The 20,144-nt window shown below is 35.7% G+C and overlaps 1 protein-coding gene across 8 annotated transcripts in view; it reads right to left on the bottom strand.

The window, feature by feature from the left end:
* CNTN5 (contactin 5) overlaps window positions 1-20,144 on the bottom strand; it is a 620,272-nt gene that overhangs the window by 184,906 nt on the left and 415,222 nt on the right. For all 8 annotated transcript variants that reach the window (XM_032099222.1, XM_032099223.1, XM_032099228.1 and 5 more), the window contains one exon: window positions 1,578-1,673. In XM_032099222.1, coding sequence (XP_031955113.1) covers window positions 1,578-1,673 — 96 coding nt within the window. The remainder of the gene's footprint in view (window positions 1-1,577; window positions 1,674-20,144) is intronic.

Raw genomic sequence — 20,144 nt, 5'->3', positions numbered from 1 at the left:
GGGAGGCCAAGTCCCCTTCCCATTGATATGAGCTTGTGTATACATCTGCTATCAGTGCAATTTTTCAACTTTCATTGTTTACTCCACCACACTGCAGAACTTTTCCTGGCTTAGCTATGGTGAAAAAATTATGCCAACAGAGGATAAAAATATTTTTCTGGAAGTAATTTTCCTGCTGGCATCATCTACTGATACTCAAACAATATAAATAAAACAACTGAATGTTGGTTTTGAGCACCATAGTTTGCACAGCAGGGGTTTTGATGGCCTGGTGCTGAAAATGAAAGATACTAGTTTTTCACCATCAAAGGCAATGTCTGTGTTACAGTAGAACATTGTGTTAAAATCTGACTAAATAAAATTCAGAAGCATCATTTCAGGAAAAGAATTCTAAATATTTTGATGATATATAAAGGTGTATTTTGTGGAATGGCAGCTGTTAAAAGGTGTATGACAATTTCCCTCAATATTGATGTCCGTCTATCCTGTCACTCTCAGTTTGTTTAGGGGAATCAAATGCAGCTGCACTGCTGAAACCATCACTCACTTTTTCTGCCTACATCTATTTCCTCTCAGTTTACTTATCGCTATCAAGCCTTAACATCATGTACTCAATTTCACCATATAGACTACAGTGTCAAACTCAGAAAGAGATTGTAGAGGCAACCACAACAAGAGAATCTGCTCAGAAGAGAGAAAAGCAGAGAGACAGCATTGATAACTGTAATACAGTATTAACAATCCTTGCAGTATAAATAGAAACTGAACACATTTCTCTAACAGAAACTCAGAGAAGACTTTATTTTCTGCAGATTTTCCATCTGCAATGTGACTTTTCTTCAGGCCTAAAATTTGGAGTAGAAAAATCCCCTCAGTACAGACCTCATTTCCCAGAGAAGAAAAGGATAGGCAGTACTGCATCTACTGAAAAACAAGATATTCTGTCTAGCATCATGTCTCCAGGTGTTACATGACATGCAAATATAAAGAGGTACATAGCTATCTGCAGACTTTGCAGGAGTGTCAATTTGAAAAGCAAAAAAGTAACCTCTCTGGAATACCTATGCTTTCATGTGGGAATCCACAGGCATTTCATAGATTTTATGGTAATTCTGACTTTCAGCAGTGGTGCAGTTTTACTAAATTAAGTTATACAACAAAAGAAAGCAACCAAATCATGTCTCTACTACTGAAAACAAAAGAAAATTTGTGTTCAACAGAAGTATCATGACATTGGAATTTGGAGAAATTTCTGAAGGCTTCTAAACTCTAAAAGAAATCTTCTATGACCTCAAGGCAGCATATTCACTGTTGATGGCATGGAGACTATTGTTACATTCAAGTTCTATACCAGGAATTAGACCATCTTGTAACAGCCACTCTGCTGCTATTCACTGGCATTTGCAATACATGAGCTTAAATTAGTCCTTTGGTATTCCAAAAACTGTAAGAAGAATGGTGGATATCTCGTCTTTGAAGTTCCACAATCAAATGCATATTGTATCTGAAATACTGGGCATCCAATAATGAGGAAACTGTAAAGGAGCAGTATGAATACAGGCTGCAGCCCACTGTACCTGGAGAATGAAGTGGAGGGGAGCACATCAGAACAACTCCTTGACCTTCACGTACAGAGACAGCACTTCTTGTCCGACCACTAAAATTCCCAAGATCTATCAAAAGAACAAAGCATTTTAGTTACATACCAAAGATTTTAAATTTTGTGGCTACTTTAACTTATATTTTATTTCCTCTTGTAAAGCTGACTGTTCCTTTTTTCATACCTTAATCTATAATAGGAGGGCCTGAAAAATAGATCTATTTCCATTACAAAAATTCCATGTTGCATCAGCACTTTATTACTTTTTTAGTGCACTTGCATACAGCATCAATGAAAAAGCAGCAGACAATATATATAAATATGCCATTTACAAATACATTCAATAGTGCTTTTATTTCTTTTTACTATACCCTGCTTGATTTTCTCCCTCAGTAGAAAGGATTCATACACAATGAAAAAGAAAAAATACAACTGGAGGGACCACCTTGGCTAACATCCAGACTGAGGGTGTTGCAGACACCACCTGGGTAACGCAGACAGGATATTGTGATGACAGAAAGGAAAATCAACACATTGGTTCTAAACCCAAATCTACTCTATAGCACATTTACTCTTTTAAATACTTTGCTTCTGATTTCTCTGGTGCTATAAGCCCAAACCAGTTGTGGGGAAATATATTTTCCATCCAAAAGTTTCCCTCCATCAAGGCAATAAGAAACATTTCACTATTGGAACAAAAATTTTTGAATGCAGTTGTAGGACACTGCTCTGAACAGTTCATTGTGATTATTTAAAGCCTCTCAACAAGAAGGTCCTATTACTCCATTTACCACACAGAACACTGAATGTGGATTCATATTTGGGGTGGATAGTTACACCCTAGCATGTGTATATGTAGCAAAGAGACACGAGAGTTCAGTTTTGCCATCAGACTGGTGTCCTCACCCATGCCTCAGAGACAGTGATGGTGTTTAAACCTTCTGTTCTCTCCGGAGTTTTCTAGAGACATTTCTATGTGATGTGGATCAAGGTGAAGAGAGCAGCAACAAGACCTCTTTGAAAAGGACACAGAAGCTTCAGCAAGCACTAAATGAGGATCAGAATTAGGAATAGATTGGGCCACTGGGAGCTTCTCTCATTGACATTCGATGACCTGTAGCCATACCTCCTAATTTCTGCATACAGCCCAAGGTGCTGAGATGAGCCAGACACCACCAAACAGTTTGAACAGGTGGAGCAGAATTATTCCTATCTTAACTACACTCAGTTGGCACTTCTCTGTCAGATGCTGAAATTCTGTGTCTTGCTTCAGATCTAGTAGACTATAAAACTGAAGTTCAATGATTTTCAAAAGCAATTGATTTTTTTTTCCCACATTTCTAAAATATGTTTTGGGCACAGACAGAAGTCTAAAATTTAAATGTAACCAAATTTGTGCTGTCTTTGGCCAAAATAAGTAAGTGCCCTGGTTTCAACAATAGGTACCATGTTTGAATAGAGAAAGGGCATGTGGGGTCCAGTAGAATTTTTTGAAAATAGGGTTACATTAAAAAATATGAAAAATTTTGCTAGTCAATAAATAATTAAAAAGTTTAAAATTATATTTCATTTTAAATAAGCATACCATGGATTATAATATATTCTGGTGTTAGTTCTCTTAAAAGTGTCTCCTAATGCATGTTACTTTACAGTATATTCTGCAGAAAAGTAATTATTATTTAATTGTCCAGAAAATAGCAGGATGGTATATCCCTGCATGAAAAGTTTTTTGGGTGGGAGAACATCTTGTAATGGGAACATTTCTTAGTTAAGTCCTCAGGTGATTAAATGCCATTTTCCAATTAGTTATAGCAACCTTCAGATACTGTTTTTTCCATTTCCTGCTTTGAATGCACAATGTGATGGACAAATATATTTTTTTTTCACCAAATGTAAAACAAAGATATTCTTTCTTATTTTAAAATAAAAGTACTATGTATGACTCAAGTTTCTGTTTGTTCAAAACAATTATTTTCAAACCAAAGGAGGAAGGTATCAAAGAGCTTTGAATTTCAGCTCTTTTTGGCTATCTGTTAGTTCTGAACTGTATTTCTTGTTAGCATACAGTGGAAAAAGGATTAGCAGGTACAAAAGAAGGCATTTAGCTTTTAAACAAATAAATGTTGAAAAGCTTAAAAGGAAGGAAAGGTGAAGGATCATGTTTGCAGTTCCCCCACATTAGAGTAATAACCCCCATATGGATAAATCAAATTAAAGGAAAATTTAATTAATTTCTTGTAAATCTCAGCCATTTCATCTCTATCCACACTGGAAAAAAAGACAGCTACTGATAATTTATACAAACCCCTTTCATTTCACTTTAAAATTCTAAAGACGTAGCTAATAAAAGAAAGGGTGGACAGAATCCAACTTTAGAGGTGGAAACTGTAACCTCTCATGCAGCGGCACTGGACATTGGTTCAGTGTTCTTGCTGCAGTATAAACCTGTAACATGTGTGGCATGTCTGAATGCCCCACACAGAATGAGTCTGTCCTTCTTCTTGTTATGATGTATATAGGTGATTGATAAGAAAATTCCTTCTTGTGCTCCATAGGTGTTTATCTTTTGCCCTGAAAGATTAATTTACTCTTACCTCAGTGCTAGTGGCAAAGATGATAACACCTACTATGCTATTTTCAAAGCAGTTCCTGGGCTTTAGCTGCATAACTCCCATACTCTTTAACATAAGAAGCAGCCTTGAACACTTTGAAAAAATGTACTTAAGTGCCAGCCACCATGTCTAATGCACCTTACTATTAACAATATATATGCAAGACATACAAATACATTTAGATGGAGTGCATGTGGCAGGAGTAACAAATTTTCCTTTACTGCTAAGAAATTATTCAATTAAAACATCTTATATAGTGTCACTAGTGTACAACCTGTGACACAGGAGTGGTCTCTGCTGTGAAAGGAAAATAGTAGGGAAATTCCAGACCTCCTGAAGATGCCAGACATTAAATCAAATGGCTTTGGTGCAGTGCTTTCTGGATGTCCCACTCACACTGCAAGTGTATTTACATTAGCTCAGTGTAGTATTTGATCTTTGAGAGAAGTTATAAACTTGGAAAAACCATTTAGATATCTGATCCAAAGCAACTGCCAGGGAGCGCAGCTGTCTCTGGCTATTCCCATTCTTTGGAAATGAGCTAAAGCATCGACTTCTCTCAGCACACATGCCTATGTATTGACATGCATTGTGGAAGAATGACACCACCACAAGAGTATCAGTTTAAATAAGACTCAACAGAAAAGGAAACACTTCTGCAGAAAGCAAAAGGAGTAAAGGGAAATAAATAAGAAAAATCTCAAGGCAGTTGAAGCAACTGAAAAGCTTTGCAGGTCTAGCAACAAAATAAACATCTAAATAAAAGGGGAAATGTTCTGCCATTGACAGAAGGACTAGTGCAAAAGTTGAAGCAGTTTTTCTCACTTAATGGCCTTCCAATTCACCTTCACTGCAGTTTGCATTTTAAGTATGTGCAGGAGGGGTCATTCATTCACTATGTTCATCAGTTTGCTGCAGCTAATGGGGGCAGTAGGGAAGGGGCAGGTTTTTGTGACCCAAACAACAATCTACGGATAACTGCTATGAAATTAGGACCAAATTAAAGACGAAAAACAGATCTTGTTTTTAGTGTAGGCAATTACTGCTTGGCAACCTAGCACGGAAGCTGTAGAAGGCTCTGTACTTCATTATCTGTGTTTTAAACCAGTCAATTTAGCTTTAAAGTAGAAATTAGATTGGCGCAGAACAATGTCCTCTGCCAGCTCAGTTCTGTAAGTTTGAACTATTTTATTTGCAAATTTATTATGGAGTTTAAAATGGACATAATATGATATGTATTAAAATGTTTGAAGATGTATCCTGAAGATACCTAAAGACAGGTATAAAGGAGGCAATATTCTTTCCAATAAGGTAAAAATAGCTCTACACAAAGTAAGATTCTTCTGTCAGGCCAAGGACAAACTTATTTATTGCATTGTCACTAAGAGAGGGTAGCTTTCCTCTCCTTGGATTTGAAAGACAGGACTAAGTAATAGACCTTGAGCTGGAATTGTAGCTCTTTAAAAAAGGTAAGATTTACAGGGGAAAGAATTCCATTAAAACATGTTTTTCAAAATCCCATTATAATCTAAATCAAAAACATGGTTTGACTGTACGCTCCAAACAATGGAAAATATAAATGTTCTGTTTAATAGCCCACAAACACAAGCTATAGAAGAATGAAAGGTGGGTATTGAAAAGATATCACATCTGATTATATAGGGAACTTTTACACTGGATGAATTAAATACAATACTCACAGAATATCCAAATGTCCAAGGAAACTAATAGATTATTTTATATTGACATAGATTTATTTTCTAGTAATACCATACACTTATTTTCTTGTAATACCAGATTAAGTAGACAGAGCTGTATTATTAGAGTCACTCATTTGACCTAAGAGTAACTTTGAATACTGAAATCATTCACTAGAAAAAGTGTGAAAGGAAACTCGGGGAAAAAAGATTTCTACTATGACAGAAACATAACCTCACCACTGATAATGGGAAAAGCATGCATCTTGAACCTTCAAAAATCACATTACCATATGACTTTTAGGTGACAAATTAAGGGCAAGATTCAAACACTTTAAAATGTATCATGCTTATTATCATTGCTGCTGTTATTATTTATTACCAGAAAGGTTTTTAATCCTTCATGGATCATCAGACTGACATGATATGAAAAAGTTCACTTTTTTGTTCTCAAAGAAGTTACTATGCAAAAGCAGAAAAAGAGAGACCATAGAGAAACAATGGTATAGTTCAAGCCTGCATGACAGCAACCCTCTATCTCTGTACACTTGCAGAGTCATTGAGGAGTTGTAAGGAAAGGGGGTTGATATACAGATGTTGTCAGGGGGTGCCAACAAAAGGTGACAAGGAACTCAGGAGAATGCTTAAAGACGACTCCTTGAAAATGTAAAAAACAGAGAAAGGAAACACAAGATGCTTTACTTATATTTAGAATTAACATCTTCCAGAATCTGAAATATAATGTATACACTATTGATTCATTAGCCCTGAACTAATTTTCGTTATGAAATGCAGATAAATAGTCAAATAAAGGAACATTTTTTCTGTCTTTAATGATATACTTTTTTATATATTTTTTATAAATGATAACAATTTAAAAATACCTGATCTACTGTTTATTGTTCTTCGTCATAGTTGTCTATGTTTAGCTCTTTTATCTTGTTAGTAGAGAACACTTTTTGTACTTTCTACATTTCCTATCACAGTGAAGTCATGAATCCATAAATGTGGCCAATAGATTCTACCATAATACAATTTATTAGAATAATAATTACCTAATCTAATGTCCTGGTTTTGTCTGCAACAGAGTTAATTTTCTTCTTAGTAGCCAATCCAGTGCTGTGTTTTGGATTTATGTGAATAATGTTCACAAAACATTGATGTGCTGGTTGTTGCTGAGCAGTGATTATCCAAAGTCAAGGACTTTGCCGTGCTTCGTGATCTGCCAGTGAGGAGGGGCACAAGAAGCTGGGAGGGAGCATGGCCAGGACAGCTGACCTGAACTGGCCAGAGGGATATTCCATACCACAGAGCATCACGCCCAGTGTATAAACTGGGGGGAATTGGCCGGGAGGCACCGATCGCTGCTGGGGGCAGGCTGGGCATCAGTCAGTGGGTGGTGAACAACTGCATTGTGCATCACTTGCTCCTCCTGGGTTCTGTTTGTCTCTCTCTTTCTGTTTTCTCCTTTTTAATTACAATTACTACTACTATTGTTAGTATTATAAATATTATTGTTGTTATCCTTATTATTTTATTTTACTTTAATTGTTAAAATATATAATTATTTCCTAAATTAATTTATAGAGTCTTGCATGAAATCTAGTATAATTATTTTTTCTTTTTAATTTCCTTCCCAAATTAGATGATTTATATTTACTCATTACTAATAATTAGAAAACTTAAACTTTTTATAAAAGACAAAAAATAGACTCTTTCACTATTTATCATGCCATACTTTTTAAAAGGGAATACTACATTTCAATTAAAATATTCACTACTTTTGATCCTACACAGATTTTATATAAATTATGAATTGATATACTTCTTCCACTCATTCATCTTGTCTAACTACTAATTTATACTATAACTTAATCTTTCATGGAAGGGTACCCCAACAAGGTTAAGGAAATTCAGGGCTTTGAAGACTTTTTTTTAGTCTTACACCTAGTTTCAATAACATCAATTAATACCATCAGTATCATCAATAAAGCTTAATTCTCCCCAGAGCCTTGAAGATGAAAGGGAATTCCTAGGTACCAAAATCTCCCTGAAATGCAGAAGGACTTCTGCATTCATAAATCCTGAAGTACTGGACCAAAGTGAATTAGAAGAAGTATTTACATACAGAATAAAATAACAAGATTATATTGAAAACTATAGAGCTGCTACATGATTCAACTTGGCATGTTAATTGCACAATAACTAGGATGTTTGTGGTTACAGTTGTTGATGGTTATGATTAATTAGTTACAATCATTCTGTGTCTGTCAGGTTTCATCTCTTCTCACAAGAATTATTTCAGTGTGCTTCTCAGCTGTCTTTCATGTCTGCATACTAAAATTTCCAGGAAAAACACAGAACCAAGTGGAAATATTATAGTTAAGCATTTTTCGCCTTTTCGTTCTGTCATTTAGAATCAACAACTAAAACCAAACAAATAAGCAACCAATCTTAAGCAACAAATGAAAGATTTTCAATTACAGATGCCAACATTTGAAGACCAAAGTGGGGCAATAAATTGTCCTACTTCCAGAACTTCTGAGAAAATAGATTTTTTCACTTGAGTAATATATGCAATGTATTTTTTTTTGTAAACACATTGTTTTACATAATGTTATCTGCATCTGCACACATTTGTGTTTGCAACCTTTCCCACAGAACTTCCTGGCACTGAGTGGTATAATAACCTGTATAAGTCCTGTATACATGATACTGATAATCCTACTTTCTTAATTTTTTTTTCCTTTCTACTTATAAGTCCTCCTTCCTTTTTGTTGATTGCTCTTTTAGTCACTTTTAAAAATTAAATTAATTCCAAACATTCAAGAAAATATTGCAAATAACCTTTCATTTTGCTGTGAGTTTCTTCAGCTGGATGTGACTTTTCCTTCTTTTAATTAGTGACTAATGATCATAGCCAGTTAGGATTTTGGGAGATTAAACACAGAATTACTATCACAGTATAGTTTCTTATCATATGATGTGATATGAAATGGGCAGTGACTAATCTCCATACAGTTTATTGGAATATCCCTGTGTAGGTGGTGTGGTTCACAGGAGGCTGTAACAGTAATACACAGAAAAAACCCTTTTCTTACCCTCTGGGTGAACAAGCCATTAAGGATAACTTGTTCTGTATTTCATTGAGCAAACTCATAGTAGAAAGTATACTAAAACATTTGTTATATGTATTTAATACTTTTAGTTCATGGATTCTAGTCCTAAAATAACATAATGGCTTCACTGCCACATATTCAGAAATATATTGAAAACGTTTAGTCTCAAATATTCTTTTTCTTACATCTCTTAAGTTCTAAATCTGACCTTCTCAAAGCTGGAATTCATTGGAAGCAAAGGTATAAAAGAGTTAAGAAATTAAATTCTTCTCATGAGAGGAAGGTGGCAAAGGAACTAAGCTTTCAAAAGTTCAGAAGTGATGGCACTAAGCTCATCTAAATTAAAAATTTTACAGCTTCCACAGTGTCTGCATTTGAGACTATCTGCTGGAGCAATACAAAGAAGGAAATAAAAGAAAAAAAAGCCTGATCTCCCAGGGTCCCTGTTATGAAGATAACATCGAAGATGTTTGATAATGTTTCCGTGGTTATTCTTTTTTTTTTCCTGACTCCTTCATATTTTGCATAAGTGGAACTTTTGTTTCAGAATGTCATTATATTCGTGAACTAGGACAAATATCTGAGAACCACTCTTCAGATCTAAGGTTTGGGTAATGGCACAATTGTTCAGGTTTCACTAACAGCTGCAGGCTTGTAGACACCATTTCCATGAGATATGACATATCAAATTCTGACTCCACTCTAGACAGGTCATTTTGCTGTGCTGACTTTTCACTAGACTAATGTGTATAAATGCCTCCATACTTCACTTCTGCTCTGTCATAAAGAAAAGAAGAAGGTCATAATCTCCCAGAAATTATTTATTTCATCTTCTCTAAGAGTTGCAGTGCCCAGCATGACCTACAAGTCAATTGTGACAAGATAACTGAGTGTTTGGACACATCCAAGGAGTAAATCTGGAAGACCTTGGTCTTAGCTGAATAGCTCAACTGGAAATGAAGGCCTTACAAACATAGAGCGTTGCCTAGGTAGCAGCTTGTTGTTACATATGATGCTAGGTAATGATTTTGATAAGGCAGATAAGCTATAAGTATTATAGCGTGTTATTCTGCTTAATATCAAGGTGATATTAGTCACTGCAAATCACAGTTTAGGATATGAGCATGTAATTGAACAAGTAAGAATCATCATAGATAAATAAATTGTCAGTAGTCAGCTGAGCAACTATAAATTACCATCTATGTTCTTTGATCTTTTCAATTGGTAATCTGGAACACATCAATTAATAGCCCTGTGAAGGTGGTCTGAACATTCCTTTAATGATCTAACACGTTGCAAATGAATGACACAGTATTTACTCATTTTTTTTATCAGAAAAGTTAAACCTTCTTAGAAGGTGTCATAATTTCATGAAGTCTTGGTTAAAGCAGTTTCAAATGCTTTCTAAAAGGCATTTACTTCTCCCATCTCTCTTTGTATTCTAATGTTATTTCCCTATGCACTTATTTTCTAATTCTGCACATATTAGTGTCAGAGATCTTGCACAGTATGAAGCATTTCTCCTCTCCTCTCCTCTCCTCTCCTCTCCTCTCCTCTCCTCTCCTCTCCTCTCCTCTCCTCTCCTCTCCTCTCCTCTCCTCTCCTCTCCTCTCCTCTCCTCTCCTCTCCTCTCCTCTCCTCTCCTCTCCTCTCCTCTCCTCTCCTCTCCTCTCCTCTCCTCTCCTCTCCTCTCCTCAGTAGTATTATGCAGAATGCCATGTAGCAACAAGGTTGCACAAAGATTTAATCACAGTCTTTGCTTTAGGAATATACATCAGGCAGCAATCCCTCAGCAGTTCATCTGATCTTTTAAACTCCTTTGCCATTTGTCACAATTATATATTATCACCCACCGATCAATAGAAATAAAAGTAAAATGTGTTTCCTGAACTATGTTGGTTAGGTGCTCCACAATATAGATTGATTTCTTTAAGCAATCTAATAATTGCTTCTAATTTTTACTGACCTTCCTAGGGCAAAGCAAGTTGCTGCCAAGTATGTCCCAGCTGCAACTTTTTTTAATGACTTTTCATACTGAAACTAAATGCAAGCAAAGCTGTGAAGGCTGTTGGTTTTGAAGTTATGGATTATCTGGTGGTATTACTAATGCAGTGGGGAAGAATAGCAGGACAACTTCTAATACAGGCTGCTGACAACACAATGTACAAGAGAGTATCAAATGCTAGACCATGCTGTCTAACCCTGTAGCCATTCCTAACCATAGTAACATACAGGCCTTTAAAAACCCCCCAAACTCCTGGACAGATATTCCAGAGAAGCTAACTGACCTTGCAAACAGGAAAGGTCTGGGCATCCTACCAAGGAACCATACTTCCTCCTACATTAATAAATTACACAGCATTTGTAAGACTTAAAGCTACGATTGACCATAGTCACAGTCCTATGTTTAGACAAAGCTTTGCCACACGGAAGCACTGGTCTCCATGGTACAGGTATTGAGTAGTGTGGGTAAAATTAACCACTGAGAGGTTAAAAAAAAAAAAAAAATCAGGCAGGAGAAGATTTTAGCCCTGAATACATTAATTCTCCATGGAACAGGAAAACTTCTGTTAGAATAATCAGACCTGTAGTACTGGCCTAGTAGGAAGGTACCATCAAGGAGATATAACAGGTATTCAGAGAGAGTCAGACATAAAAGAGGATATGGGGGGAAATTGTTAAAAGGGTCTAGCCATTTTAAATAGATGATGTGTTTTTGTAGAACAGAGTTAATACATAATATGTTTTTACCAGCAAGAAAAGAATCCAAGCCTCTGTACTGAATACACTGTATAAAGGAAGCAAAAATTCAATTCAGGAAAACAAAAGAGGCAATGTGTTTAAAAAAATACTGTCTGGATTTTATACTGAAGTAGACCAAATAATTAGAGACTGTGAAATGAAGACTATGACATATCAAATTCTGACTCCACTCTAGACAGGTCAATCTGGTGAATCTCCTGATTTAATATTATGAACTTATGTAAAGAATTAATTGGATAGTAATGAATATCAAAAGGAAAATCAGGGAAACAAAATCCAGGGATTAAGTAGTTACAGATCAACAGTTTTTGCAGCAGTGTTGGCAGATGATCACTGGATAGCTCAGAACAAACAGATCTGTAACCTCAGATGTGCTGAAAGAATTGCTCCTGAACGTTGGTATTAATTTACAAAGGTCCTAATACAGCAGAAGAGCTTTGCTAACAAAAAAATAATAGGTGAAATTTTGCGTATGTGTGTCTGAAATATTTCAGGAGTAAAATCTTTCTCATACCTGTCAGCTTCTAGGTAAGTTAACATTATATTTTTTAAAAGCAGTTTGTTTTCCCCAACTTCAGTGAGAACTGTAGTTGTTTTTAGCAAAAAGTGCTGGGATTTTGCTGTCTGAAAATCAGATCCTTTGAAAACTTCTCTGTCACAAAAGTGTGATATGTTTTGCTGATGCCATACTTGTAAAAAGAGGTTGATAAATCTAAAAGGCTTTAGAGAAAAGTTATGAGATTAATTTGCATTACAGAAGACATCTTACAGTGATAAATGTCTAAACCTAAAAAAAAAAATCTGATGGAGTTAAAGGTGAGGAAAAGAAAGAGTTTTCCATAATTTCTTTTTCTTAAAAGAAAATATCCTAGCTTCTGAATCAGTCTCCTAGTGAGTTTAACTGATTCTACAAATAAACTTCATGTGTTTGTTGGAGTTCACCCCTAGGAATTTTTCCCTTGGACTCAGCTGGTATACTTAACTGATTAAATATGTGCATAAATGTTTCCATACAGTGGAATATAATTTCTGACACAAATTTTATGCATAAACTGTTTACACAAAAAGTAATAGCAAACTAAGACATGCTCTTAAAAAAAATAAAAAGTAATAAAAATGTGAAGGCTTTTCAGTGATATGTGGGATAGCACAGGAAAATGCAAGATTATTGCAATGTTATCTCTTTAATAATGATTGATGAAATCTCCTTTGAAGGAGTGACATTTAAGGAGATGGTACCTAAATACCTGGGGAGAATTGCATCCATGCTATCAGTGTTTAATATTTATTAATATTAACTATTTTGTTTAATTCATTGTAACCCACTGTACGTTTCACACTCTGAGGACATGAATGGGATTTTTATCAGTGCAATTGCAAATTATTGACAATAATAATCTCAGCCGTACTTTACATTAATTTTATCCAAGTTAATTACTACTAGATATTATATGTTTCCAATTAACAATACAAGCATAGATTTTAGATTAAAATTAACTGTAATTAAGCTCACTACAAGCAAAAATATAATGTTAGAGTATTTAGACTTACTGATTCAGATAGTCGTATCACAAATATCTATGGTCTACCAAATTTGAATAAAATGTAAGCAAATCTAAAATGAATGTTATAGTGACTAAGTAATGGTGACTAGCAATTGAGATTCATGTATGATTATACTTAAAGGTAACAATATGGTGTTAATGCTAAAAAAGACTTTTTTAAAATTGATTTTTACATAAATTATTTTGAATGTAATGAAGTGAAATCTTAAATTGTTATCCCTACTATTTGAGCTCAATTTTTTCTTATAACGAGTTATTTCCTTCTAACACTTTACCACAAAAGCACAGTTGCCTCATAGTTACATCTGAGCCAGTTATCCTTGTCTTCCTTTCAAGGCAATGCAAAGAAACAGACATTTCAAAGGCCTGATTCATTTGACCTATTTTAGATGTCAACTTGACATAAATGAATTGCATCCTAATAGTGCAACAGATTAAGTAGAAAATCTAAACAATTAGATCAGTTGCAGCTGCCTATGGTGTTGACAGTCTGACATTAAAGGAGAATGAATAAAGTGCATTTAGAGGCACTTTACTATTTCCTTGATCTTCAGATTGTTTTTTTCAATAGAATTATTTTGCCTACAGTGCCCTGATAAAACTAAGTAGAAGATGGTAAAGGATTCCTCTCACACATATAAGAAAAGCAACAAAAGGCAAAAAGAATTTTTTTAACTGTGTTGGACCTTTGTAAGTAAACGGTTTCTTACTCTTATCAGTAAAGCAGTGAAATAATAATTTTTTTAAAGATACACAGGAGATTAAGATATGAGCACAGTAGTTTTGAAATAATTTCCAAATAAAGGTAAGTTCAGCCCTTAACCTCATAATCTTTCTTATTGCGGCACTAATTGTATTGTCAGGTACTGCTCCTGAAGGACAAAGATGATAGCTCTAAATTTAAAACAACTCGGATATACACCTAATATGTTTCATATTGTTCTGCAGTATAGAATAACTAAATGTTATGTATATGAAAGGATTTTACATTGACTTCTAAAAGAACTTTACAATGTGAGGGACTCCATCTTCTGGCTACCTGTTTGGTGATTAATGTACATATAGAAGAAAACTTTCAGCTCAGTTTGCTGAGCCTGATTGATACTTAGAAAACTTAATCTACTGCACCTTGGGAAGACACTTACTGGACAAAAGAGGATAACAGAATTAGCACTACCTTAATGCTGCAATAAATTTCCATCTTCAGATGACTCAGAGATTTTGTCCAGCATGCACAAAACCAGCCAGTATTTTCTGTTTACTGCTTTTAGTTACAGTGGAAACAAACGGCTTTCAAAATAACAAGGAAGAAATGGTAGTGCCTTTGTTATATATCTACTTTACTGCTTTGACTTTATAAAGGTTTTTTTCCCCTTTATTTTTTCCCTCTCTAGAAACACTTGTAATGTCAGAGAAGCAATGCCTTTGGGTAGGTATTGATTTTAAGTAGACAGCAGAAAAGATAATTGCTTATCGTATAAACCTGTTCCTCATCCTCACAAATGCAGCTTGAGTATTTCAACCTGTTAAATCCTTCCTTTTAAATGACACCATTATTTAAACCCTTCCAAGCTGAGTGCTTAGTTCTCTTAAGTTAGAATTGAATAGGAACTTATTAGATATGATGGGATGTATGTACAAAGGTTAAAAAAGTTTTCTAATTAAAAGTGGAAGGATTGATATTTTTTCTCATAACACTAATTTCTAATGTAAGAGAAAGAGATGGAAGAAACAAGCTAGTCCTCAATTCTCAAAGTATTTTTCCGTACTCATACTCTATTGAATTCCAATCTAATCAGTAGTTTTTTTGGCATACCCTAGAAAATTGAAATACACTCATGTATTTTAGTGTCTAAAACAAAACTACACAAATAACAGCTTAGTATACATACCTGTCATTAATAAATAATGTTAAGTCTATTGTATGTGAAAGGGTGTAATTTGTGTTTCATCACTTCACTTAACTATCTCATTATTTAATGCACCAGGTTCCACTGCATTGTTGTTTTAGTTCCCAAAGTCTTGCTAGGCAGTTTTAAATCTCTTCTCCTATGAATACACTCTCAATACTGCTCTCTCAGAAAAAAGTGATTTCGATTCCCTAGTCTGCACTTATATCCCTTCGAAATAATAGGTGAATGGGACTATGATGTAATCATTATGATAAGGAATACCCAAACTGTTCAACAAATACCTAACACATTTGTCAAGCAAAGCTGTAAACACTGATTACTGTCCAACTGTCCTGCAATCCTCAGTGGGTCATGAAGGGGTGTTGCGAAAATGTGTTGCTGGTCAATAGAAGCCAGTAGGAGGTCAGTAGTGCTTTTATGATGATTTGAATTAAACACTTGAGGCTGGAGACGCAATGTGGTCCATAACAACCTCTAGGAGACAGCACGAACAAATGTTCTGGAGTTTGGAAATAGCTATTGTAAAAATAATAAAGCCCCCCCCACCCAAATAGCAGATTCAAGAGGCAAAAGGCAAAAGAAATAGATACAAGGTAATATGATAATGGAAATTAAAGTAATACAGTGACCTCTCATCAGAGAACAGAAATCAGTGCTTTCAAAAAGTTTACCTTGAAAAATATTATTTTTAATACAGCATAAATAGTGTTAAGTCCTTCAACACACTGCACCCATTTATGCCAATTTTTTTTCATTAGTTTGACATTACTTTTGTTTATCCCCCCCTTTATTGGGATCCATTGTTTTCTAGTTAACAAAATGGTTGTGTTCCAGGTCACTGGGGTTACTGGGAAAATAAATGAAATTCCAGTTTTATTCTCTTTACAGTTTTCTGAAGTGTCATTTTTGTCTTATATTACTGCAGTAAATTTCTCCAGAAGACTCGTGATTTCCTGAAGCATTTTGCAGCCAAAAAAATGACTGGTCAGTCTTGTTAGGTCTTAGAGACCTAACTCTAACTCTAACTGCCTTTCAGTAGAGCTGGCATAGATGCTCATGGCACAATGCCTGTAGAGAAGGCCCGTCCAACACATTGGTGATGAAGGCAATAAAAATTCTGTTTACCTCCAGCAGACTGCTCAGTAGCTTTTTGATAAAATAGCTACTGTCCTGCCTTTTCCTTACATAATGTGAAATATAATTTCCAGACTAATTAACTTATGTAATCTTTCATGAAAAATAATTTTTAAAAAGACAATTTAAATGTTTGAATAGATTTTGATTAAAGGCAAGTGTCTATTGCTCAGCTACCCTCATCCTAAGCATCCATCTTAACGTATCTCAGGTTAAAAAGTCTCAGGGAAGGTTCACAGACCTTACTGTGTCCTTGTTTTTTATCTTCTTGTGTAAATAAGAGAAAGCAAAATGTGATTTGTTAAAGGATATATATATATGCATGCATTTGAGAATATATCCCAAGGCTGTTTCACATAAAGAGTATACACTAGTCAATTGTATCGATGACAAGAAAATGCATGCAATTTTTGCAAGCATTCTGAGAAGAATTCTGGTACCCTTCCAGTGCATAAGTGGTAGGCACACATATTTACTGTGGAATGATGACTTGTCATTCAGAAAGCATAGGGCCAAACAACCTTTCAGGAGTTGTCATTCAGACTGATCCTGAAACTGGGTTCCTTGTCATTTGCTTGTGCAATATGAATGTTTTCACATGGCATAGGATTCCAGAAGCTTTCACAAGACTCTTTCAAATGTAAGTGTTCTACAGATGAATTCTAGCCTATGTATGGACTCGAATTGCTTAGCTGGACAGGGAAGATCAAGCTTAGTATGTCTTCCGATATGAGACAAATTTTCAAGTGTAGCTCAGAACAACATAATGTGGAACATTTCCCTCAAGAAGGAAGAGCAGGGCATCTGCTGTTGGTGAAACACATTATCTCGTGTTTAGCAGACAAACGCAAATTTGAAAAGCCATTTCACTACAGTGGACTTAAATAATTACCATTTTCTCTGTACTCTATCTTAAAGCAAAGAAATTTGCCTACACTTATATTACAATATGTAATGTTTCCAAAAGGTATGCCTATTCTTACTGGTCACATCACAAAAACGGGAGCAATAGGGGACATTTGCAATTCCGTTGCAATTCTTATGTAATTAACTTCTGAAAGAACAACTGCAGCAGACAAATACTATGTTTTTACCCTCTCCTGTATGTTCTTCAGTCCCATAAATCTTGCCTGGGGCATGTGTTGGGGAAGATGAAACAGGAAAGCCTTATAAATATGATTGCCTGACAAAAGATTTTGGGAATATGAAAACTACAGGTGACATCGAAATGAAAGCCACTTTTGAAATACCAGGTCTTAGTTACTGAACAACTGGAAAACAATGGTATGGCCAACTGAAGGTAATCCCCTCTTGATTGAACAATACCCTCTGCTTGCAGGCAGGTCCAAGGGTCAGAGCAGACCCTACTAGCTCAGCAGAAGGGGTCCAAAGAGTAGTTTTTAGAAGTTAAGATGTAACACTCTATGGTAATATAAGAACTCTTATAGGCTGTATGTAAATGCTATAGGATTTGTATCTTGTATTAGATTGGTTAGTGACAATTAGAATATTCAGTACAGAAGATGATTTATTGTATTGTAACCAATACTTCACCATTCCATTCTATTCTCATCACTTCTTCCTCTCTTACTCTTCGCACACTCTCATTCCTCTCGCTCTCTCTCTCTCTCGTTACTTATCCGCTTACTCTCTTGCTCTCCTGGGCCTGCTCCGAGCTGAGTCTGGCAGCTCTAAGCGGTGCCCCTGTACCCACGCCCTTTGCAATAAACCGCATGTTCCAAGATCTGCTTATAGAGATCTCCCGTCCCCGTCTACGCCCGGTTCAGACTGAACCACCCCAAAGCTGCTACAGGCATGAATCTGTTATTTCATAAGGGAAGGATGGCACATGCAGGACATAGATCCACATGTTTTCATTCAGATGATGTGTAGAAAAGATGGTCAGGTGCTAAGCAGGGAAGAACACGCTCTCCCTTGTGACAGACATCAATATTTTTCTGCATCAAGGTAGAAGGGGAAAATCAGGAGGAATGTGACTGCTTTTTGCTTGAGATGGGATGTCCTTCAATATCTCCACTAGTAAGTACCATGTTTGCAACAGATCACAGATGGAGCAACACAGATGCTTTCATCTTTTGTCCCTCTATAAGGAATTGTAACCAACAGAACCAGAGCTTTCATTGCAATTTGACCTTCAAATGACACAGTGCCACAGAACCAGATGACACAAGTCCCACTGTGTAAATGTTTCTTTCTTCTAAGTTTAAAAATATGTCTTTCATTTCTTTTCAGGGCACATGTAAACTCAATATTTTAAAACTAAAGCTGATATTTCTTGACGATACTTTATGTCTTCTACCCCTTAACTATACATTCAGCCAAATTTTGTGAACCTGAAGAGACAGCTTGTCATTTAGATATTCTGTCATATCAACAAGCTCACAGGACTGAGGGAAAAATCCTTTACTCCATTCACACTTTATTTTGACTTTCTCCCTGAAACAAATATCAGTAGCTGAAATTCCTAAACTAACCGTAACTCCCCTTTTAAAAATAAGTTAAAAAATCTGAAGCTAGGTGATTACCATTCTATTTTATTTTATTCCTACAGTGAAGGACTCAAGGCATCCTTAAATGAATTTTCTATATTTAATTGAATACACGGAAGTGCTGTTTTTTATTCCAGTTTCTCTGTGTAATCCAAATTGGTGTCAAAGTGCTGAGCCTGTCTCACAGAAAATGAAAATACATGTCTTTGCTTACCTTTTGAATAAACTGAAAATATTGCACTTCACAGCCCTACCCAGAAGTATATTTCACATAAGTTTAACAATACAGATGTGGTACTTCTTGCAATATCTCAGTCAAACTTATTTAAAGAAGGAGGTACACGCAGAATATGGAAGTCAGAGAAATCAAAGGATCAGAAAATAATTCAAGGTGGGGGGGGGGGATCAGGAGGTCCTTGGTCACTTTCCCTGTTTAAGTAAGGTCATCCAGAGGGTTAGACCAGGCTGTTTGTAACTTCATCCAGCTGGGTCTTGAAAATCTCTGAGGACAGATATTGCACAACCTCTCTGGGGAACCTGTGCTACTGCCTAGCTGTCCTCACAGAAAAAATGTTTTTCCTCATGATTTTCACCAGTTTGTTCTCTTTTCCTCCTGGCAATCACCACTTTGAAAAGTCTTGTGAACCTCCCTGTGGGCACTGGGGAAATACTGCTAGGTCCCATGAAACCATCTCTGCTCCAGGATGAACAAACCCAGCTCCCCCAGATTCTCTTCAGAGAGCAAATGTTCCAGCCCTCACCACCTTGGTGGATTCCCCTGAATTCTCCTGAACTTCCTAATGTCTTTACTGGTGGGCCTGAAACTGGACAAAGCATCAATTTGTCCTTTCATGTAATAAATGGATCTCATCAGCAGACACTGTTATCTGCTAAGTGTCCAAGTCCTTAATTTTCATCTCTTAAACATTGCCATATTACCACATTAATTATATAAAGAACCTTTAAAATAATTTGAAATTATTATTGAAATAATGAAATAGAAGTAATTCCTTGCCTCAATGTTAAAAAAACCCTGCAATTTAGGTACTGTGACATAGTCAGTCAGAATCTCTTAATGCTAAAAACATGAGTCTCTCCAACTTGGGTAAATGAACACCCTGTGATGTCAACAAATACAAGGATCTCAGGGGACAGTGACACACCCTGGCAACAAATTTCCTTTCTATCAGACAAATTATGTGATCTAATCACGGTGTGGTCCCTGTTAGAG

The sequence above is a fragment of the Corvus moneduloides genome, chromosome 2 (assembly GCF_009650955.1).
Source record: "Corvus moneduloides isolate bCorMon1 chromosome 2, bCorMon1.pri, whole genome shotgun sequence".
Taxonomy (NCBI): domain Eukaryota; kingdom Metazoa; phylum Chordata; class Aves; order Passeriformes; family Corvidae; genus Corvus; species Corvus moneduloides.
Note: the sequence above shows the minus strand (reverse complement) of the source record. Positions and strands in the feature narration are given on the sequence as shown.